Source organism: Haliotis cracherodii, unplaced genomic scaffold (assembly GCF_022045235.1).
Source record: "Haliotis cracherodii isolate W230 unplaced genomic scaffold, xgHalCrac1.p SCAF_43, whole genome shotgun sequence".
NCBI classification, from domain to species: Eukaryota; Metazoa; Mollusca; class Gastropoda; order Lepetellida; family Haliotidae; genus Haliotis; species Haliotis cracherodii.
Window position 1 is genome coordinate 1,256,257 of NW_027266301.1, and position 24,198 is coordinate 1,280,454.

Consider the following 24,198-nt stretch of genomic DNA (forward strand, 5'->3'; position numbering starts at 1 on the left):
GGAGAGATCTCCTCAACCTGCTAAAACTTGACTGAAAGAAACATGTAAACAGTCTACAAAGTTGGTGAACAAGTGACTTTCTTTGATAAAAATATCCGGATGTTTTTGAAGATGGCATAGGTGAGATTAAAGACGCACAGGGTAAAATATACATCGACCAAGACGTAAAACCGAAGTTTTTCAAGGCTCGACCTGTATCCTATGCCATGAAACAGAAAGTCGACAATGAGATAGACAGACTGTTGAAAGAGAACATCATAGAACCAGTCCAGTTTTCAGAATGGGCTACACTCATTGTACCTGTGCTCAAAAGTGACCAGAGTGTTTGCATCTGTGGGGACTACAAAACAACAGTGAATCAGGTGGCAAAATTGGATACATATCCAATCCCGATAATAGATGATCTGTATGCTACTGTGTGTGGTGGTAAGACTTTCACTAAGATAGATCTAGCAAGCGCTTATCTACAGGTACCTTTGGATGAAAAGTCAAAGGACTACACGACTATCAACACACATCAGGGGTTATTCCGTTATAACAGACTTCTGTTTGGAATATCCTCATCTCTGTCAATTTTCAAGAGATTCATGGATAATCTCCAGCAAGGTATTGCCATGACTGTGGGATACCAGGATGATGTAATCATTTCTGAAAAGGATGAGTCTGATCACGACAATAATGTTGATTCTGTTCTGAAGAAACTCTCTGACACGGGTGTAAGAGTCAAGAAGAGTAAGTGTGTGTTCAAGGCAAATGAGGTAATTTACCTGGGTCACAGGATTGATGCCAAGGGACTACACCCAGTCCAGGACAAAGTGGATGCCATCAACAATGCTCCCGTCCCAAGCAATGTCACAGAGCTGAAATCATTCCTGGGTCTTCTAAATTGCTACAGACGCTTCATACCCAACACAGCGACTGTATTAGCTCCTCTGCATGTACTCCTCAGAAAGGAGGAAAGTTGCAAGTGGACACCTGCACAACAAAGATCATTTGATGAGGCAAAACGTCTCCTGAGGTCATCAAGAGTTCTCGTTCACTATGACCAAAAAAAGGAACTCCTTCTAGCAAGCGATGCATCTCAATATGGAGTAGGGGCGGTCCTCTCACACAGATTTCCTGATGGAAGCGAACGTGCTATCGCTTTTGCATCCAGAACGTTAAATGTTGCCGAGAGAAATTATTCTCAGATCGAGAAAGCGGGACTCTCAGTGATATTCGGCGTGAAGAAGTTTCATGCGTATTTGTTTGGAAGGCGCTTTACCATAAACAATGACCACAAGCCTTTGGAAACGCTCTTCAGCGACAGAAAGGCATACCCGTTACAGCTTCAGGTCGTATCCAAAGATGGGCCATTGTTTTATCTGCATTTGACTACTCCTTCACACATGTACCAGGTAAAAATCTAGGCCATGCTGATTGTATGAGTAGATTACCACTTCCAGACAAGCCAAACTCTGTGCCTGCCTTACCAGAATCTGAAATTCTGATTGACTTCCTTGACTCTACACCAGTCAAGAAAAGTGACATCGTTCGCTGGACCAAAGCTGATCCAACATTGTCACAAGTTAGAAGGTTCATCACAACGGATGGCCAGGCACTAAAGAACCAGAGCTACAACCTTACCAGTCTAAACAGTCTGAGTTCAGTGTACAGGGAGACATCATACTTCGTGGTGCGAGAGTAGTTGTCCCTCTTCAGGGCCAACAAAGTGTGCTTAACATTCTACATGATGGGCACCCTGGCGTGGTTAAAATTAAAAAGCTATCCAGAAGTTATGTGTGGTGGCCTTAGTTAGATTCAGATATAGAATCTAAAGCAAGAGAGTGTCCAGTTTGTCAATTGAATTCTAAGGCTACACCAAGTGTGCAAATGCATCCATGGGAGTATCCACTTCCTCCCTGGACAAGAGTGCATATTGACTAAGCTGGTCCATTCCTCAACAAAATATTTCTCATTGTTGTTGATGCCTATTCTAAGTGGATGGATGTACACATCACTTCGTCGACATCAATACAATCAACAATCGAGAAGCTCAAAGCGTTGTTCGCATCACTTGGCATCCCAGCTACTAGTGTGTTGGACAACGGCACATGTTTTACGAGCTGTGAATTTAGAAGATTAATGGATGTGAATGGTATAGATCATGTACTGACTCCACCATATCATCCGGGGTCGAATGGATTTGCTGAACATTGTGTTCAGACCTTCAAGGAATCCATCAAAAAGATAGCTGGAAGATCCATTGAGTCAAGAGTGAATCATTTCTTGTTCAGATACAAATCTACTCCTCAGACAACAACAGGAAAATCACCTGCTGAACTCATGATGTCAAGACAGCTCAGAACACATCTTGATTTGTTACATCCCGATGAACACAAATGGGTGAGAGACATCCAACAAAAACAGAAGGCACATCATGACACACACTCCAGAGAGAAATCATTAGCTGTGGACGATGCAGTGTATTAACCAACTTTGATCCAGGGCAGCGTTGGTTATCAGGTATCTTGATCAACAAAACAGGTTCAATTGGTGAAGTGAGATTGAACGATGGTCGTGTACTTCGACGACACTTTGATCACATCCAAAGAAGATATGCTGAGGATCCCAATGATCAAGTGATTGATAGCAATCAACAAAGAGATGTTGATATTCCACCCATTAGTATTGATCCAGCATGTACTTTCAGGGACAATTACTCCAAACTGAAACCTCCTATAAATATCTTGGTGTAATATTTTCAAGTAAATTATCATGGAACCGACATATATGTAATGCAGCAATCCAAGCTAATAAGATGCTATTGGGCATTTTACAAACGTTTGAACATTTTAGCGAGTGTGCTTATAAATCTTTCTTCAAAATCTTTGACACAAAAATAGCTCCTATTCTCTCCTATGGTTCAGAAATATGGGGTTTTGCAGAGGCTAAAGAAATTGAATCCGTACATTTATACGCATGCAAAAGATTTCTTGGTGTTAAACATAGTACGTCTAACGTAATGGTTTATGGTGAATGTGGTCGCATGCCCTTGTATATATATCACTACTTAGATATTGGTTAAAATTACTAAAAATGCCAGTAAGTAGATTGCCAAAAAAATGTTATAATATGATGCTATTGTATGAATGGAGATCAAAATTGGGCATACAATGTTAAATGTCTACTGTATAAATGTGGGTTATGATTACATCTGGGAAAACCAGTGTTTCTTAGAGAATCATGCCATGTTCATATCGAAAATAAGGCAGACGCTTTTTGTCATGTACTTTCAAACATGGAGATCTACTGTTAGTCAGTTGGCCAGGAGTGAAAAACAAGATTTTCGTTCCCACAATTTCCTGTATACCTTAAACCTTTTCTATTGCATAAAGGAGGTATCTGTACACAATTTTCATTGGGTAGTAAGCTTGCAAGTGTGTGCAGGAATTTTCAGGGGATCAAAATTGCATAAATTGAAGGAAAAATGCACACTTTGACAAAATTGGCTGTAACATTTTCATTTAGTCATTAAATTATCCAAATTAAGTCTTTGATTACAGGTAATAGGTTCGGTTATCTTAATTTGGCAAACATTTTGTTTCATTTAACTGTTATTCTAATTCTCAGTGGAAACATTGGTAAAAATCATGTTTTTTTAACTTCATTTTCAAATCTTGTGAGTAGGTAAAACACTAATTCCATTGAATTGTGACAATAAAACCACTATAACTGGGTATTAAAATCTGCCTTAGCCATTGTACTATCCTATACAAAAAACAAAATGAAGATATATTACATGGGGGTTGAGATATTGTTTACAATGTTACCCCACCCCCAAAAAACCAATTTTGATGAAAATTGCTTATTGAGTTATGGTGGTAGATGATGTTGATGTAGTGGATGAGTGGGATAATTGCAACACACCAAAATAGTAAACTCTTAAAGAAAAATGATGTTTCAAGTTTGAAGATGGCCGCCATTTTGACCTGTTTTCAAAATCTTATATAGTTCTTCAACATGGTCATGTAATATATCATATGAAAGCTTTTTACATTATCTTTTCAATGATGTACATTATTCACTGACTCCTGTGGTAAATTGACCCCCAACAATGAAAAAAGGAAATATTGAAATCCAATTTCTCTCGTGACTTCAACCCATACCCAAATTTAGATTTATATTGAATTGGATATATTTTCACTCAAAATTGTAGATATACAGCACTTTAGTTCTACAACATGGTCATGTAATATATCATATGAAAGCTTTTTCACATTGTCTTTTTAATGATGTACCTTATTCACTGACTTCTGTGGTAATCTTATCCCCCAATATTACAACAAATGGTATATCGAAAGCTGATTTCTCTAGCAACGCCAACCAACCTCCAAAGTTGTATTTTAATAAAATGTACATCGTTTCACTCACAAATTGTAGATATACAGCACTTTTGTCTGAGCATTTCACTAGTTTATCGTTTGAGTGAAAAAAACATGAGAATACTTGTAGTATTATGAAGTATTAAAGATTACATCACAGAGTCAAGGGCTGTGAAATAATGTCACCTCTAGTCACCGTCAGAGTCCATCTCTTCTGGAAAGGTAGGTAAATTGTTTCTGTTTAGGCATGACATAGCACAACTGCATCAGAGGGAACATCCCATGATGTTCTTGGCGCAGCAACACCTGGATGAGGAGCATCTGCCTGTTGTGCATTTATAGGTGAGCAATTCTAGACACAGTGCTGGCATTTGTTTCTGGGTCATTGGGATGGTTTCTATGACATCCTCAGTAGATGACCACCTATACTCTTCTGGTGGTGGAATGTCAGCCTTTCCTTTGTGTGCCGAACACCACGTGATGCACTGGTGCTGACATCTGAGTAGAGGTTGTGTGGTGGGAGTTCCTCTAGGTCTCCAACTCTGTGGAACATGTCAGCTGTAAGTGTATTAATGCTAGTTGCAGTCGATGCTGGATTGTACACTTTGACGACAAATGTTTCTGTCTTTTTTAATGTTGAAGGCACCAGTTTCTTCTGTTGGTTAGAACAAATCTGATCCGATAAACATGTTCCAGGTCGACTTCTTGCCATAACCACTGAACTGGCTTGTTGTGTCACAACCATGACCGCATGGAATGCTGGTAGAGTTGCGACAACATCTTGAGTGAGAGATTGATGTACATCATCAACTTGTATGAATAGAGGGTCCTGTGCAGTACCTGCACCCACCTATATCTGATTTGGTAGATTTGGTATTGCTGCAGATTGATCTAAGGAAGATATTACATCATCATGGTATGAATCGAGGTGACAAGCTTTTGTCAGAGTTCACTGACAATCGATTGGCGGATAATGCTAAGAGTATTCATGACAAAATATCAGAAGTGTGTCCAACAGTACATGTTCCGCACTGTACATCATGCAGATATCAAAGAAGTCAACTCAAACCAATACCTTTATGCAAGGAAGACAAAGTTTCAGAAGGTTGCTGAGTGCCACCCTCAGTGGAAGAGAAGTAAACGTACCACATTTTCTAACACATGAGCTGTCCCAGACCCCACCTTCCCTGGCAACAACAGATGGCCTACTTTGTACAACAAAGCTGCATTATCACATTTTCTTGCAGATTCTCATGCAACCATCAACTGATGACACATAATGCATTGTTATTTCTGGCATGGCTCTTGTACAGGTTATAGGCAAACCAAGCAAAGCTAGGACCTTTGGAGATTTGGCTGATGTTTTCAACTGGAATGTGCTGAAGAACTCCAGCGAAACTTGTACTTAAGTCGATGATGTCTTTGACCAATATCTTGCAAAGAGATGACATTATTTCACATTTTATTTTTAATACTTAATAATACTACAAGTATTCTCATGTTTGTTTCTTCACTCAAATTATAAACTAGTGAAATGCTCAGACAAAAGTGCTGTATATCTACAATTTTGAGTGAAAATATGTCCATTTTAATTTAAATCTAAATTTGGGTATGGGTTGAAACCGTGAGAGAAATTAGCTTTCAATATTTCCTTTTTTCATTGTTGGGGATCAATTTACCACAGGAGTCAGTGAATAATGTACATCATTGAAAAGATAATGTAAAAAGCTTTCATATGATTTATTACATGACCATGTTGAAGAACTATATAAGATCTTGATTTTGAAAACAGGTCAAAATGGCGGCCATCTTGAAATTCAAGATGGCCACCATAAATGCTCACAGAAAAACTTGAAACATCATTTTTCTTTAAGAGTTTACTATTTTGGTGTGTTTAGGCATTGTTGCAATTATCCCATTCATCCACTACATCAACATCATCTACCACCATAACTCAATAAGCAATTTTCATCAAAATTGGTTTTTTGGGGGGTGGGGTAACATTGTATACAATATCTCAGCCCCTATGTAATATATCTTCATTTTGTTTTTTGTATAGGATAGTACAATGGCTAAGGCGGATTTTAATACCCAGTTATAGTGGTTTTATTGTCACAATTCAATGGAATTAGTGTTTTACCTACTCACAAGATTTGAAAATGAAGTTAAAAAAACATGATTTTTACCAATGTTTCCACTGAGAATTAGAATGACAGTTAAATGAAACAAAATGTTTGCCAAATTCAGATAACCGAACCTATTACCTGTAATCAAAGACTTAATTTGGATAATTTAATGACTTAATGAAAATGTTACAGCCAATTTTGTCAAAGTATGCATTTTTCCTTCCATTTATGCAATTTTGACCCCCTGAAAATTCCTGCACACACTTGCAAGCTTACTACCCAATGAAAATTGTGTACAGATACCTCCTTTATGCAATAGAAAAGGTTTAAGGTATACAGGGAAATGTGGGAACGAAAATCTAAACTAAGCCTCTTTTCTGCTGGTGGCCAACTGACTATGTAGATGTTTCTAGCAAATGCCAATATTATAGATATTTTAAAATGCAAATATGCGCAGAAAAATATTTAACTGATGTAAATATAAGAAAATGCAGAATATCATTAACACAATTTAGATGCAGCTCACACAGGTTAATGGTTGAAGTTGGCAGGCACACCAAAATACCCAAATGTTTAAGATTATATAAACAATGTTCTTAAATGTTGTCGAAGATGAATTTCATTTTCTACTTGTAGTAAATATGATAATTTAAGGAAAAAATATATTGAACAGAAATACTATGTACATCCAAATAAATACAAGTTTATCTCTTTAATTTCACATATGAGCAAAACGGCTATACAAAATCTCTCTCTCTTTATACATCATGCCATGTTATTAAGAAATGAATCCTTGTAACATTCCTAACTGTTTCCACATTGTCATGTATTCTGTACTATGGGCCTGTGGCCTTACAGTTATATATGAATAAACTGATTGAGATGTGTGATGATTCCCACTACATCAAACCATGGTTGCAACCTGTGACAGTTACATCAAGTTCAGCCACTCCAGCTACTATGGCTGATAATTCAGCCACTCCAGCTACTATGGCTGGTACAGCGAAAACACAACATTTGAGAAGATCTGCAAGAGTACCGAAATCACCAGACCGTCTAGACCTAAAAACTTTGAAAAGTGTCAAACGTGAAAAATGTGCAAATTTATTGACTTTAATTTGTTATGATTAATGCTTCAAGTGTTATTTTCACCAGAGACTCTAAATATTTGAGTTTAAAATAAGGACATTTTCAATCCTGTGAGAAAAGACAACACAGACTTTAATCATTTGTTCAAAGTTCTTGATAGTTCAAGGGAATAATAACTCCGGTTTTTAAAACTGATATCATGATATGATAATGATGGACTTTAACATTTCTAATATCATGATTAACATTGAAATAATGTTAACGGAGTTTCCCAGTTATTTTGATGTCAATTGTTAGACATATAAGTTAGGTTATTGTTTATCACAATAAACTTTATCTGGACCATCCCGAGTCTGTTTGACTTATTAGGAAGCAAACACTACAAATGTGATCATGGGTTTTCATTAAAAGTAGTGGTGGATCATCAATTCAAACTGAATTAGAAGTATCGAAATACGTATAGTATCGTGGCTTCTGTATCGTGATATGTATGGTATCGTGTGACACCTGTATCGAGACATCCCTAATAATAATCATCCTAGCCGAACCACAAATACTCACCTGAAGTTGGAAGAAACACTATTGCAAATAGTGTACATCCACGGAAAATGCTCCATCTTTGTAGTTTCTCCATGTAGCTGTCACAACAGCTCAGAACGATGCCTTTATTCTCGACGTTAGTGGTTTCGCTGATGTGCCGTCTTAGCCTGCATCCAGATTGAGTTATAGCTAAAACGGCACCTCAACAAAACGGCACCGAGCGAAAACGGAACGTAGCCTGAATTACACACCACACAGGTAACTTCCCCGATTGCATACAGTGTGCACTTTGCCTACAGTGAACATCTTCATGGTTCAGGGCAAACAACAGCAAGACCATCACCCCTATACGGGTCATTTTAAAAAAATGTCAGAATTTCAACTAAGCAAAAACATCAAAATTGTCCTTTGTAAAATACCTTTTTTATTGACACAGTACACAAAGTAACTTCTGAATTACAATGTTAAGCAAAATGACACCTTAATAATCGATGATGTCCTAATTATGATAATTAATTTTCACTGAATAGGAAAAATATGTCTGTCCTGTTACCATGTTAACAATTATATATCTTCTGTAACAATATTTTTAAAAGTTCAACACAAATCATGTCAGTTAAGTTCTTGTTTTTAAATGTATTGTTTAATATTTCAATGAGTACAATTAAATAGAGATTGGATACTTTATTTTATGGACACATTTGTCCAGCATTTGAGTCAAATGAAAACATTTGAATTCATTCAAATCCAATATGACAAACATTCCCTGATTAATGTATCATATATCTGACACATACTTCATTAGATGATACATGTTTAAATTCAAATATGTTCTTCTGAAATTTAAAAATAATAATCAGTATATTTCTGTTTTAAGTGCTGGTCACAGGACAGACAACGTAGTAACAGGACAGTAGATAACTTTGGATAACCATCCACCCTCACCCTCATTTGATGACGTCACAAGTGCACCTAGTAACCCCACGTGACTGATGACGTCACATAACCTTGACCTTGGGGTTGGGGGTGGGGGGTGTTGTCAACGTCATTGCCTCATTAATATGCAGAATAACTCATTAATATGCAAATGTATGCATGACGTCACAGGTCAATTAGGTTAATAAAGGGTCAACTGACCAGATGCAAGCATGCAATGAATGACTTGACCATTCGTTAACCGTACAACACGGGATAGTAATGAATGTCCCTATATGGACATGTTACTACGACCGGGGTTGGGTTGGGTCTTGACTCACGCGGAATGGAATGTCATTGTGAGACCATTTTGGCACGAGAACATGTGGTGAACATTTGAACCTTTTGCATTGAAGACATTTCTCTGTGGGCATTCGGTGGCGGGCTATGTGTGGTAATATTTAAAAGCCTCAGGAACAGGTTCATGTAGAAAGATCTCCCGATATTCAATTACATTCATTAAGGGTCAACTGACCGTATGCAATCCTGCAATTAATTACTTGACCATTCGTTAAACGTAGAAGAACATGTGTCTAAAAACAAGATGGCGGACGTTGCTATGAACGCTCACGGGCGTCACGTGTCCTCGGTTTGAATCTCGCGCCTGACCTACAAGTCAGTTCTATGGGACCCCATTCCACATCTCAGGCTAAGTTGATCCATAAGTGCAATAACTCATTCATAGTCAACTATAATCATGACGTCACAGGATAGAAAGGGTAATGAGAGGTCTGTTGTTCCAATGCACGAAGGAAATGTGTTAATGAGTCCTTCATTAAGTGAGAACGAAGCGTAGTAATGAGTGTCCCTATATGGAAGTGGCTACTACGAGGTTCAAATGTGATTCACGGGGAAAGGAATGTCATTGTTAGACATATTCCATTGATGCATGTATTTCGCGTAGTAATGACTGTCACATGTGGCAAAGAGGGGTGTGAGTTGAATTTCCATAGAAACCACATGCCCAGTTCTTAACTCTTCTAGTGCTACCTCTTATAAGTTCCTTTTAACATTTAGTTGCCATGACAACTATATATAAAAATAAGGGTTAACAGTCTTGACTCCTAGCTAGAGGTCAGCTTGGAGAAATATAGAGTCGGTATCGCGAAACCCGTGTGTTGAAGACTGTAATGTATGCCAGTCTGGTATATGACGTTTTAATACTGTAAAATTCTATTCTTTTTTCTAAAAGATGTTTGAGTTCAAAATGTCGGTTCAGTTTCCTATTTCAATGGAAAAAATACTCGTTTAACCCTTACCATGAATCATTTTTCATGAAAAAAAATTAGACTGAAATAACGTAGTTTCAAGAAAATTTATACGATATTCTTTCACTTGTCAACATTTTTCAATGAAAAAAATATCATGTCTCACGTTTATTTCATCGAAAAAAAAAAATACAAGCGTGTTTCAGTTTTAATGCATAAAACTCTTGTTCTTAAACAATCTGGTGAATAGAAACAGCTGTGGAATAGAAGGGCGTGTTAGGAATATTGGGTTGTAGCGGACACGCCTGTTGACTAAGCAAACAACTATGTTGAACGGAAACAGCTGTGTCAACAGAGTCGTGTTAGGAATATTGGGTTGTAGCGGACACGCCTGTTGACTGAACAAACAGGTCTTACAAATGAAAACACCAGTGTCAACACAGGCGTGTGTCCTCCAGGATTGAATATAGACACCCTGTAACAGACACGCCTGTTGACTGAACAAACAGGTCTCACGAATGAAAACACATGTGTCAACACAACAGGGGGTGTTGAATATGTGTCAATTTTGCCCTATAAATAGCAGAGCTGTCATCTAAACCTCACATTCCGTCTCTCTTGATTCATAAATGAACATTGTGCCTATCTGTGCCATTTTATTTTGCTACCTACCAAAAGGTGACTCAGGAGTTTTATTCAGGAGAATTATTCTTCATACAAAAGGTAAGAGTTTCATGTTTTAAATTTCATAAACAATTATATTAAAAAGATCTTCTAATCATAATTATAATTTCAGTATATCACAAGTATTACATCCTTGCATCAATTTTAAAACAGTGTAAATTTTGTCCCAAGATTTATCATAGTTGTGATTATGAAGACCACTTCGAACTCTTTAAATTGTCATGTTGACTTTAATAGTCTGAAAGACAAACTATTCTATTTATTATCTATTTATTTATTTCAGAAAATAGAAGTGTTCCAAGCACATTGTTTGCTAGACTTTATGTAAAATAAAATGTCTACCCCATTTACAACACCTGTGTATACATGTGAGTTTTGTCAAAAATCCTACAGTAACAAACAGCACATTGTTAGACATCAGAGGAATTGTGGCCCAGCTTCCAAACATTTTGATTGTCAATTATGTTCCAAATCATTCAACCGTAGTGATAACTTACAAAGACACATAAAAAGTCAACACAAAGATCCACAACCATCTACTTCTACTTCTACCTTTACTTTTACTTGTCATACATGTTCAACCACTTTCCCATCAGTGAAAGATCTCACTAAACACAGGAGACAAACCCATTCAAATCAACAAAGTGGTGGCGGGGCTGCAGCTAAACGTAGGAAAACTAATGTAGATAATCAACAGTCATGTTCCAGACAAGCAATTAATGGAAATGTCAGGGAATTTGATTTTATTCCTCAGGGCCAAGAGGGAAATGATCCCTACTATTATTTTGTGAAAATTCAACCTGACATGATTCATCACTTGAAAACAGAAATTGAAACAAAACATAGTATCAAGTGGGGACTTTGTACCCAATTTAGATTCAGCAAAACAAACTCGGACGGTCTGAATTCATTTACTGAACCTTTCTTTCGAACCAAAATGTCTCCAGCCACCCAAGCCGATGATTTGGATGCGTTGTACACCGAAGCCACAAACACAATCATGAAACTGATGGACAATTATGAAGGAGATAGTTCAAACTTAAACTTTGAAACTGTGTTGAGCGTGAAATTATCCGTGGTAAAATTTCAACCCTTTCGCGGAAGCTCATATCTCCCCCTCCCTCCTTCGCTAGAGAACAAGCGCTGTCTGTTAAACATTAAAAACGTGGACGATGACCTCTGTTTTGCCTATTGCATTTTGGCTCATCTGTTCCCCGTTCAGTCTGATCTGGTCGGAGAACAAGTGAATCACTACAAGGACAAACTACACCAGTTAGATTTGAAAGGGTGTGAATTTCCTATGAGCATGAGTCATATTTCAAAATTTGAAAAAACAAACAATGTAAGTATCAATGTCTATGGTTTTGACGAAGTTGATAATCAACAGCATGTCATCTTTCCTTTACGAATCAGTTCAGTAACTTTCGAAATACCCAAAGATCGTCACATCGATCTCCTCCTGTTAACTCAAGAAGTAGAGGAGGAAGACGAACCCCCACTGTCTCATTATGTTCTGATCTCCAGTTTGCCAGCTTTGATCAGAAAAACTGGAGACTGTCACAGCAAATACATTTGTCGAAAATGTTTGTGGACGTTTACATCTGATGATAGATTACAAAAGCACACCCCTTACTGTTATCACAAAGCTCAACGAATTAAAATGCCTGAACCAAACAAAGCCTTTAGAAGGTTTGGATTGGGTCACTATGCCAAAACAGTCAAAGTCCCCTTTGTGATCTACTGCGATTTTGAATCTGTGTTGTCACCTTTAGAACATAATGAGACATCGGAGAGGAGAAGTCACCACGTCCATGAGCACATTCCCTGTGGTTACAGTTATCAAATTGTATGTCGAGAACCCGACATGTACACATTTCCATTGAGAACCTATAGCGGGGAACAGGCCTCAGAGCATTTCATGACACACCTTTTGGAGGATTACGATCAAATCATGGACATTTTAAATCATCCTGTGCCCATGAAATTAACAGATGAGGAAAGGTTGACTTTAGCTTCAGAAACCCATTGCTATCTTTGCGGGGAGAAAGTACACCAGAAAGATCAACATATCGATCACGATCATTTGACAGGTCGAGTCAGGGGTCTGTGTCACAATTACTGCAACGTCAACTACAACGAAGCCAAATTTGTCAATGTCATTTGTCACAATGCTTCGAGGTATGACAATCATTTGATTCTTCAAGCAGCAGAACTGTTTGGCGATCGAAAGTTGACGTGCATAGGTCAAAATTCGGAACACTTCATCATGTTTCAAATAGATCAACTTCGTTTCTTGGACAGTTTCAAATTTTTAAACACCAGCTTACAAAATTTGGCCAATAATTTGAGAAGCAAAGGCCAAGAACAATTTGTCTGTTTGGCAAAGAACTTTCCCGAACATGTGGATTTGCTGACTCGAAAGTTACCCTACTTTTATGAATATGTGGACAGTTTTGAAAAATTAGATCGAACAGAATTTCTGAGTCGTGAAGACTTTTATTCTTCCTTATCGGAAGACACCATTTCTGAACAAGACTATGCCTTCGCCCGTCACATTTGGGAGACTTTCAAAATTACATCGGTGAGACAGTTCATGGAATTGTACGTTGCCGTAGACACTTTGATTTTGACCGATGTGTTCGAAGCATTCCGTGACATGTGTCTGAGCTACTACAGATTGGACCCGTGTCAGTACTTTACTCTCCCGGGGATGGCCATGGATGCTTGTCTTTTGATGACGGGGGTGAGCTTAGATCTTATGACCGATCCCGATATGTACAACTTTGTCTCAAACGCAGTGAGAGGAGGCGTGGCGAGTATCAATCATCGCCACGCTCAAGCCAATAACAAACACATGTCTGATTTCGACCCATCCAAACCCGAATCTCACCTGATGTACTTTGACATTAACAATTTGTATGGTGCAGCCATGAGTTGTCCTTTACCTCAAGGTCATTTTGAATGGGTAGACGAAACACAAATAGATGCTATAGATTGGTTGCAACTCGACCCTGAAGGTGAGGTGGGGTACATTTTAGAATGTGATTTGGAATATCAACGACACCTTCATTCTGTCCATCAGTCGCTGCCCCTCGCTCCCACCAAAGAAAGCATTCTCTGTGAAGATATGTCCCCCTATCATAGGGAATTGCTCGCAGAGCTTGGTATCAAAGGGATGAAAGCCACGGGAACCAAACTATTTGGCACATTGAAAGACAAAGAAAATTATATCATTTACTTTGCTACTTTGCAGCAATATTTACAATTGGGTTTGAAACTGAAAAAAGTACACAAAGTTTTGAAATTTACTCAGACCAAATGGATGAAGCCCTACATTGACTTTAACACTCAGAAACGAAAAGAAGCCACGGATGACTTTTCGAAAGATTTGTTTAAACTGCTCTCAAATGCCGTGTATGGGAAACAGTTGCAAAATGTAAGAAATTACAAACAAATTGAATTAATTGCGACCGAGGAAAGACTGCGAAGGTTTTCATCAAAACCCAGTTTCAAAAGTGTCAACATCTTTTCGGAAAATTTGGTCGTGGTGAGCATGGATAAGGTGTCTGTGACTTTGAACCAACCCGTCGCCGTGGGCTTCACCATTTTGGAACACGCAAAAAGACTTCTTTACGACTTTCACTACAATGTCATGTTGAAGGAATACGATAATGACAATGTCAGGGTCCTCATGACAGACACGGATAGCTTGTTTTATCAAATCTGGTCCCCCGTGGGTACTCCTGTCCGCGATCCTCAAGACTTTATGTTAACTAACACCCACCTCTTTGACACCTCAAACTATCCCGTAGACCACCCACTTCATTCCATGGAAAGACACAAGGCCATCGGTTTGATGAAAGATGAAGTGGGTGGCAAAACCATCAGAGAGTTTGTCGGACTTCGTCCCAAAAACTATAGTTTTATTTTTGACAAAACTCCCGGTGAAAGGGTTGAGAAACTCACTGCTAAAGGTGTGCAGAAAGCTTTTGTCAAAAAACATCTCCGTCACCAGATGTTTAAAGATTGTCTTTTTAAACACCAACAAAACATGTCAACATTTCATCAGATTCGATCCATTCACAACACCCTCTACACAGACAAAGTGACCAAATTGGCTTTAACACCTCAAGATGACAAGCGATACCTGTTGGCAGGTGGCATCGAATCTCGACCCTATGGATTTAATCCTATTTAGAACCTTTTGTAACCTGTTCATTTCAAGAAAAATTCTAATCAATTCCCTCTCATTAGTACAATAAGTGTCTAGCAAACATGGATGATATAGCATATGGAAACTTCATCCCTGTGTTCCTGATATGTGAAAAGGTATTTCTTATGCAAAATGTTTTTCACAAATGATGTAAAAAGAAACTTTAATTCACTTATCTTATCAAAGATAAATAACCTTTTATTGCTGGTAAACTTCTGTATGAAAAAAAAACTTGTCAGAAACTAAAACTTATACATGTATGACAGAAACTAAAAACTTGTATGTTAGAAACTAAATGTATATGTCAGAAAACAAAAACTTGTATAACATGAACTAAAATTTGCATGATGGGGAAAAATATTAATTGATAATTAACACATTTTTTGTTTGCTCTTACAGGATGATTGGAAATCGATTCAGGGTGACTGGAAGCCAAGGAGAAGTGCCGAAGGAAGGAAGAATTCTCCAAAGAAGTCACCTTGCGGCTTGTCTTACCGGTTCTCGATGTCTCGAGAGAATGCTGAGACATCAGGTGAATGGAGCAGCAGAGAGTCTGCTTCACCGGAGACCCTTCTCTGTGACCAGCCAAGAAGTTGTTATTTCAAGACGGTGGCGTCACAAAAGAAACCATAACCTGAAGAAACACATTCGTTCAGTGTTTGAATCTGTGATGACATCTGTTTATGTGGATGAACTTCAGAGCAAAGTTAATGAATTGTGCAATAAAGACTGTTACTGATGTGAAGTCGATCATTTATCTCAAGTCCATCATCCGTGTCTGATGATGGCTGCTGATGAGAGGGTTGATAGTTATTTTGATGATGCACTGTCAACAATGTCTCCCAGGCTTATCCTCGAAAAGACAAGAGAGCAAATGACATCATCATCCAGACTTTTATTTTCACTCCTTAACACCAAATGCTATGAAAACGAACAATACTTGAACACTCATTTCTTTACTTCGAGTAGAAAAGAACGAGTAGAACAGAAGCTGAGAGAGAAAATGAGAGACTTTTTGAATGTGACGATGATTTTATCACATTTACCTCATACTAGTGTTTCTACATCAAGAGACATGATACTGATTAGCTCATGAGGAAGGGGCATAACTCTGATTGCTTTGATCCTCTCGGAGAAGACAGTGATGTCACACTAAAAAAACCAACAATTTTTTATTATTCTATTGTAATCCAAGACACAAGTTTCACTAATGTTTATAGTTCAAATTCTCATGGTAATAATCAAAGAAATTGATTCATGATATAATTTTAAAATAAAATCCATTTGTGTTTTCATTCGTGTATGTCTTTTCTTTGTTGATGTTATCATGAAAGAAGAAAACAGAATGTTTTTATATTCATCATGAGAGAGTTTGAATGGAATGTAACCAAATTACACTTACACACATACACTTAGTCATCAACCAATGAGATTCTTTGAATTTAAATATTTACATAACCACATCCAATCATCATAGGTGGGTTGTTATTTTCTTAACACGTGATAAACATAAAATCCTATCAACCAGTGAATTTCAAATACTAAAATAGTGACATGCACAAAATCACGCCTATATCACTCATTTCATCGTCTACCCTCAGAGACAGAAGTTGTGTTCGTAAAAAACAGTGTACCATGTCGGCAAGGTTTGTGCAATTTTTCTTAGTTCACTCAATTAATTTTTATTTAGTAATCACTACAATAGGTATAGCTTTATGATAAGTACTCTTGAGAAGCTGATGCATGCAAGACAATCAGGGAACCAAGAATATCTTAATGCTGCTGCTGCTCAGCTATAACATGATATTGTCAATTTCTGAACCTCTTCATACTATCTTTTTAACAGAGTGGGAAGAAAAGACAAATCTACATTCTATTCCTGGAAGCAGGTCATGAAAATGCCGCACACCCTAAACGAGGCAGTCATTCACCAATCTCACGAATGGTTTCCAAATCGTGACGAATGCGTGAAAAACGCCAAGCGCAAGTTTCGAGACGATTTCAACGTCACTAAGCGAGTGATTATAAAAAAATCTTGCTGGGCACTCTCCGCGGACGAGGTCGCCGTGGCGGAGAAGATGAAACTCGTTGAAAACTTGTTGACTTTATGCTACTGTCTTCAACTCACCAAGATGATCAAACGACTGTCTCGTGAATTGTGTTTCGGGTGCATGTTCGATGCAGAAGGTGAATGGGGCCACACCTGCGATATGTCTGAACAACAACTGGTGGAGAAATACTTTAACATGGCATTATCCGACGTAGACGATGGAGAGGTGCACGAGAGCTGGATAAAACTGCTGGTAGAAGACCCAAGTTTTCGATATGTGAGGGACTTTAACTTGGTCCCGTATCGATGCAAGGACTATCGTGACTCTCAATTTAAAACGTCTCAATGGAAGGAGGGATTGAAAGAACGCGTCGAGAAAATGTTAAAGTTAGACAAAAGAATGTGAAATGTTTTTTCTTGGGACTAATTGAATGAATGTTTTGTTTGTTTATTTTAATTATGATATTGATAATAAAAATCAATGTTGAAAATTTGTATTTTGTTTGTATTTTATCTTCAGTCACACATAATGAGCGAGTGAGTGAGTGAGTTAGGGTTTAATGCCGTTTTCAACAATTGTTTTCCGTTATACCATGGCGGCAGGGTTTATAGCTGCAGGAGGAAAAGTCTGCATCACCAATATGGTTATGTGATGCAGTGACACCTGCGAGCTTCGGCCTGGTACCTGCGAACAGACACACACAGACGCACAACAACAATGATATAAAACGAAACATCATCCATGATATTCTATCATTACACGATGAGCTCTCGAGAGATAACTTCTGACAAAGTACTGGAAGATTATTATTTCACTCCCAGAAATCCGGGCGCGTTTTTGGGTCCGAGTAAACTCAAAAAGGTGTTAAAACGTCAATTGAAAGTTCCAGCGAGCAGTGTCAGACGGTTTGTCAACAATCAAGATGCTTACAGTTTACACAAACCTGTCAGATACCGTTTCAAACGAATGAAAGTCAGAGTGAATTCTATCGACGAAATGTTCGACGTGGATTTGGCCGACCTGTCTAGGTTTACGAAGTGGAACGATGGTGTGAGATACTTGCTGGTGGCCATCGACATATTGAGCCGCTTTGCATTCGCCCTTCCGTTAGACAATAAGAAACCCGAAACCGTCTTGAAAGCTTTCAAACACATCCTCGAACAGCGACGTCCCGGGAAGGTGAGAGTAGATGGCGGAAGCGAATTTAAGGGGGCGTTCAAGACGTTTTTAGAAAAACAAAAGATAAAACTCACCATAGCTCGCAACGAAAACATCAAAAGTAATTACGTTGAACGTTTTAACAGAACACTGAAATCACTGATCACCAGATACATGACCCACAATAACACCAAACGTTATCTGGACGTTCTGGCGGATTTAGTATCCAATTATAATCACACCCTTCATTCGTCTCTGCCTCATCTCTCTCCTGCAGATGTCGATAAAACCAACGAAGTGAAAGTGTGGGATCACCTCTATCTGGAACCTCTGAGAAAAGTCAAACCCAACATCAAGAAATACTTATTTAAAGTGGGCGACCTGGTTCGCATCTCATACCTCAGGAAACCTTTCACCAAGGAACTCGATCTCAAGTGGACGGAAGAACTGTTTAAAGTGGCTCGACGTTACAAGAAGCAAACGTTCCCTCAGTACAAGCTGAAAGATTTCCACGACGAACCCTTTATAGGTAGCTTTTACGCGAACGAACTACAGAAGGTCGAGAAAGAGGGTGATGTGCTGTGGCAAGTCGACAAAATTCTGAAAAGAAAAAAGGTGAAAGGCAAGACCCATGTTTTAGTGCGTTGGCTAGGGTGGCCCAGTTCCTTTGATTCCTACGTAGAAGAGAGCGAACTGAAAGACCTCTGATGATGGAAAAGTACGTTTTTCTCAAAAGCTCAGACTCCAAAACAACCTCCTTTCCTGAGAATTCACCCTATCATTTTCGAGTCAAATTAAATCAAAGGTTAGTCTTTGACGGATTCTGGGTGGTGTCTTTAGTCGAGCTCAATTTTGGAAAGCTGGATGCGAAAAAAATCCCCAGTGGTGACCCCTACGTGGACGTGTTATGTAACTTATGTGACAGCTCGTTGGTAGGGGAAACTCAACTGGCCTTATTGAGACGCATCGATCTGAGACAGGGGCCTACCTATACGTTTGGTAGTGAATTTACCATTCGTGTCAAATTAAAAGAAACCGACAATATTGAGCTGTATTTAAAGTCGGGGAGTACCTCTACACCGTCATTCTTAACGGAAGAGACCTACGCCACACTTCACTTAAGACGTTATCCTTTTGTGGAGTAAACATGGATGCTTCGCGCCCATTGTATTTCCCCGACTACGCCAAGTTTAAACATTACTTTGACAAACACGCGACAAGGTCATCCTCCAGACTGGTTAATGGGAAGATGCAAAGGATGGTGATTCCAGTTCATCGACAGGCAACACAACAACAAAAGGCAGATCCTCCAACTAAGGTCACTCTCCAAATGACATCCGAATCCCAAAGCGAAGTAGAGAGAGCAGAAGCACACGGCAAAAGAGAAAAGGCTTTAAAACGCAAGGCGGGGGCTAAGTGCGTCACAACCAAGAAGATACGTCGAACTGACAACATCAACGCACCTTCCAAGACGGCTAAAGTGCTCAAGTGTACCCCAGTGAAAGAAAACGACATCTTTAGTTAAATCATGGCCCTTTTGAACGACAAAGAATTCGAGGAACTGGTTCCCGAATCGTTAAATCTCTTCACTCTGCCTCCCTATCAAACCAGCGTTCAGAAACATTACTTCGTCAACGTGCGTCCTCTGAGCCAAATCAACGATTCCACACCTTTGGAATTTCACGTGTCCAATTCCGGAGGCGACTACGTCGATCTGAAGCGCACCCGTCTGCACCTCAATGTCAAAGTCACTCAAACGGACGGTACACCATTAGCAGAAGATGAAAACGTGGCCCCCGTGAACCTGTTTTTGCAGTCGCTCTTTTCTCAAGTCACGGTCTACCTGCAGAATCAGCTCGTGTCTTCCACCAACAACCATTACGCTTACAAAAGTATGATGAAGACCCTGTTGGAGTACGGAGCTGAGGCAAACACCACTCACCTGCGAGCTTCGGCCTGGTACCTGCGAACAGACACACACAGACGCACAACAACAATGATATAAAACGAAACATCATCCATGATATTCTATCATTACACGATGAGCTCTCGAGAGATAACTTCTGACAAAGTACTGGAAGATTATTATTTCACTCCCAGAAATCCGGGCGCGTTTTTGGGTCCGAGTAAACTCAAAAAGGTGTTAAAACGTCAATTGAAAGTTCCAGCGAGCAGTGTCAGACGGTTTGTCAACAATCAAGATGCTTACAGTTTACACAAACCTGTCAGATACCGTTTCAAACGAATGAAAGTCAGAGTGAATTCTATCGACGAAATGTTCGACGTGGATTTGGCCGACCTGTCTAGGTTTACGAAGTGGAACGATGGTGTGAGATACTTGCTGGTGGCCATCGACATATTGAGCCGCTTTGCATTCGCCCTTCCGTTAGACAATAAGAAACCCGAAACCGTCTTGAAAGCTTTCAAACACATCCTCGAACAGCGACGTCCCGGGAAGGTGAGAGTAGATGGCGGAAGCGAATTTAAGGGGGCGTTCAAGACGTTTTTAGAAAAACAAAAGATAAAACTCACCATAGCTCGCAACGAAAACATCAAAAGTAATTACGTTGAACGTTTTAACAGAACACTGAAATCACTGATCACCAGATACATGACCCACAATAACACCAAACGTTATCTGGACGTTCTGGCGGATTTAGTATCCAATTATAATCACACCCTTCATTCGTCTCTGCCTCATCTCTCTCCTGCAGATGTCGATAAAACCAACGAAGTGAAAGTGTGGGATCACCTCTATCTGGAACCTCTGAGAAAAGTCAAACCCAACATCAAGAAATACTTATTTAAAGTGGGCGACCTGGTTCGCATCTCATACCTCAGGAAACCTTTCACCAAGGAACTCGATCTCAAGTGGACGGAAGAACTGTTTAAAGTGGCTCGACGTTACAAGAAGCAAACGTTCCCTCAGTACAAGCTGAAAGATTTCCACGACGAACCCTTGATAGGTAGCTTTTACGCGAACGAACTACAGAAGGTCGAGAAAGAGGGTGATGTGCTGTGGCAAGTCGACAAAATTCTGAAAAGAAAAAAGGTGAAAGGCAAGACCCATGTTTTAGTGCGTTGGCTAGGGTGGCCCAGTTCCTTTGATTCCTACGTAGAAGAGAGCGAACTGAAAGACCTCTGATGATGGAAAAGTACGTTTTTCTCAAAAGCTCAGACTCCAAAACAACCTCCTTTCCTGAGAATTCACCCTATCATTTTCGAGTCAAATTAAATCAAAGGTTAGTCTTTGACGGATTCTGGGTGGTGTCTTTAGTCGAGCTCAATTTTGGAAAGCTGGATGCGAAAAAAATCCCCAGTGGTGACCCCTACGTGGACGTGTTATGTAACTTATGTGACAGCTCGTTGGTAGGGGAAACTCAACTGGCCTTATTGAGACGCATCGATCTGAGACAGGGGCCTACCTATACGTTTGGTAGTGAATTTACCATTCGTGTCAAATTAAAAGAAACCGACAATATTGAGCTGTATTTAAAGTCGGGGAGTACCTCTACACCGTCATTCTTAACGGAAGAGACCTACGCCACACGTCACTTAAGACGTTATCCTTTTGTGGAGTAAACATGGATGCTTCGCGCCCATTGTATTTCCCCGACTACGCCAAGTTTAAACATTACTTTGACAAACACGCGACAAGGTCATCCTCCAGACTGGTTAATGGGAAGATGCAAAGGATGGTGATTCCAGTTCATCGACAGGCAACACAACAACAAAAGGCAGATCCTCCAACTAAGGTCACTCTCCAAATGACATCCGAATCCCAAAGCGAAGTAGAGAGAGCAGAAGCACACGGCAAAAGAGAAAAGGCTTTAAAACGCAAGGCGGGGGCTAAGTGCGTCACAACCAAGAAGATACGTCGAACTGACAACATCAACGCACCTTCCAAGACGGCTAAAGTGCTCAAGTGTACCCCAGTGAAAGAAAACGACATCTTTAGTTAAATCATGGCCCTTTTGAACGACAAAGAATTCGAGGAACTGGTTCCCGAATCGTTAAATCTCTTCACTCTGCCTCCCTATCAAACCAGCGTTCAGAAACATTACTTCGTCAACGTGCGTCCTCTGAGCCAAATCAACGATTCCACACCTTTGGAATTTCACGTGTCCAATTCCGGAGGCGACTACGTCGATCTGAAGCGCACCCGTCTGCACCTCAATGTCAAAGTCACTCAAACGGACGGTACACCATTAGCAGAAGATGAAAACGTGGCCCCCGTGAACCTGTTTTTGCAGTCGCTCTTTTCTCAAGTCACGGTCTACCTGCAGAATCAGCTCGTGTCTTCCACCAACAACCATTACGCTTACAAAAGTATGATGAAGACCCTGTTGGAGTACGGAGCTGAGGCAAAGACCACTCAGTTGACAGCTCAGCTGTTCTACAAGGATGTAGCCGAACAAAACTCCGACCTGGAGAGCAGCGACATCACTGGATCTATCAACGGCGGAATGTCATCGAGAGCCTCCTACATAGCGGACAGCAAAGTACTGACCATGTCGGGACCCATCTACGAAGATATCTTCGACATGAACCGGTACCTGCTGAACGAGGTGGACCTGACATTGAAGATGTACAGATCGAATCCTGAATTCTGTTTGATGAGCAGCGTGACCGAGCATGAATTCAAAGTTCAGATCTTGGATGCCTACCTGCAGGTGTGCAAAGTCAAAGTCAACCCCGCCCTGATCTTGGCTCACAACACGCTGTTCGAAAAGACGAACGCTCTCTACCCATATACAAAAAATGAGGTCAAGGTCACCAGCATCCCCACCACGCAGCAGACTCACTGCATAGACAACGTCTCTAACCCCGTGGCCAACAGATACGTCGTTGGATTGGTGGACAGTTCGAGTCTAAATGGCAGCTATACAGGCAACCCGTTTAATTTTAAGTCGTCCATGCTTAAAAAGATGACGTTGTACATCGATGGGGTCAGTGTACCGGGTCAACCCACCGAAGCAGATGATGTCGCCTGTTACGTTAACATGCTAGACGGCATGGGTCTGTGGAAGGAAAACAAGGGAAACGCTATCACCAGAAGTGAATTTCTCTTGGGGAATGCCTTGTTCGTCTTCGACATTGATAAAATGTGTGCAGATTCGGAGTACCTGAACCTAGTGAAATCTGGAAGTGTGAGGCTCGAACTTGAATTCAAATGGCCACTCATCACAACGCTGAGTTGCGTCGTCTTGACTCAGAGGAATTCCATCATCGAAATCGACCAGGCTCGCAACGTGTTTGTCAAATAACTTTCAATTCATCCAAAAGAAAAAAGCAGAGACAATATGAAAGCCTCTCAGCTTTGGTGCGCCATACAGTGTGACCCGCGTTTAGAATCTCATGTCATAGGTGTTTTTGCCAAAGATACTTTGCCCACTCTGACACCTGGCCAGCGTGCCAAAGGTGTGGGACTCATTGTCAACACAGAGACTAGCACACGAGAAGGTCGTCACTGGATCGCCATGTATTTCAAAGGGAATAAAGCAGAAATGTTCGATTCTTTATCAGAACGACCCGTGGATAAAGTATTCGATCACTATTTGAAGTCTGAGAATAGCTCCTCTTACACTCGCAATAGAAAGCAATTACAATCTTCAAACTATGATACATGCGGTTTTTTTACATTGTATTATCTGTTATGTAAATTCAAATCCAATTTACGCATGGATGATATTGTACAGCAGTTCGATACAAATGATCATTTAATCAACGATGAATACGTTTCCGCATTTGTTTGTCGCTATTTTAGATATTGTACAGATTCGTGTTCAC

At 39.7% G+C, this 24,198-nt stretch overlaps 2 protein-coding genes and 1 pseudogene across 2 annotated transcripts; all 3 read left to right on the forward strand.

Moving 5' to 3' along the window:
• Positions 1-15,001: 15,001 nt before the first annotated feature.
• LOC139441723 (uncharacterized) lies at positions 15,002-16,295 on the forward strand (annotated as a pseudogene).
• A 3,641-nt stretch (positions 16,296-19,936) lies between these two features.
• LOC139441725 (uncharacterized protein F54H12.2-like) lies at positions 19,937-20,413 on the forward strand. The gene has a single exon (XM_071222516.1). The coding sequence runs from the start codon at positions 19,937-19,939 to the stop codon at positions 20,411-20,413; it is 477 nt and encodes a 158-aa protein (XP_071078617.1).
• Positions 20,414-22,373: 1,960 nt separating this feature from the next.
• On the forward strand, positions 22,374-23,675 carry LOC139441726 (uncharacterized protein F54H12.2-like). Its single transcript, XM_071222517.1, has one exon. The coding sequence runs from the start codon at positions 22,374-22,376 to the stop codon at positions 23,673-23,675; it is 1,302 nt and encodes a 433-aa protein (XP_071078618.1).
• Positions 23,676-24,198: the final 523 nt, after the last annotated feature.

What these genes read in the sequence shown, in the direction of transcription:
- LOC139441725 (XM_071222516.1), top strand. Translation starts at nt 19,937, where the DNA reads ATGGCCCTTTTGAACGACAAAGAATTCGAGGAACTGGTTCCCGAATCG.
- LOC139441726 (XM_071222517.1), top strand. Translation starts at nt 22,374, where the DNA reads ATGGCCCTTTTGAACGACAAAGAATTCGAGGAACTGGTTCCCGAATCG.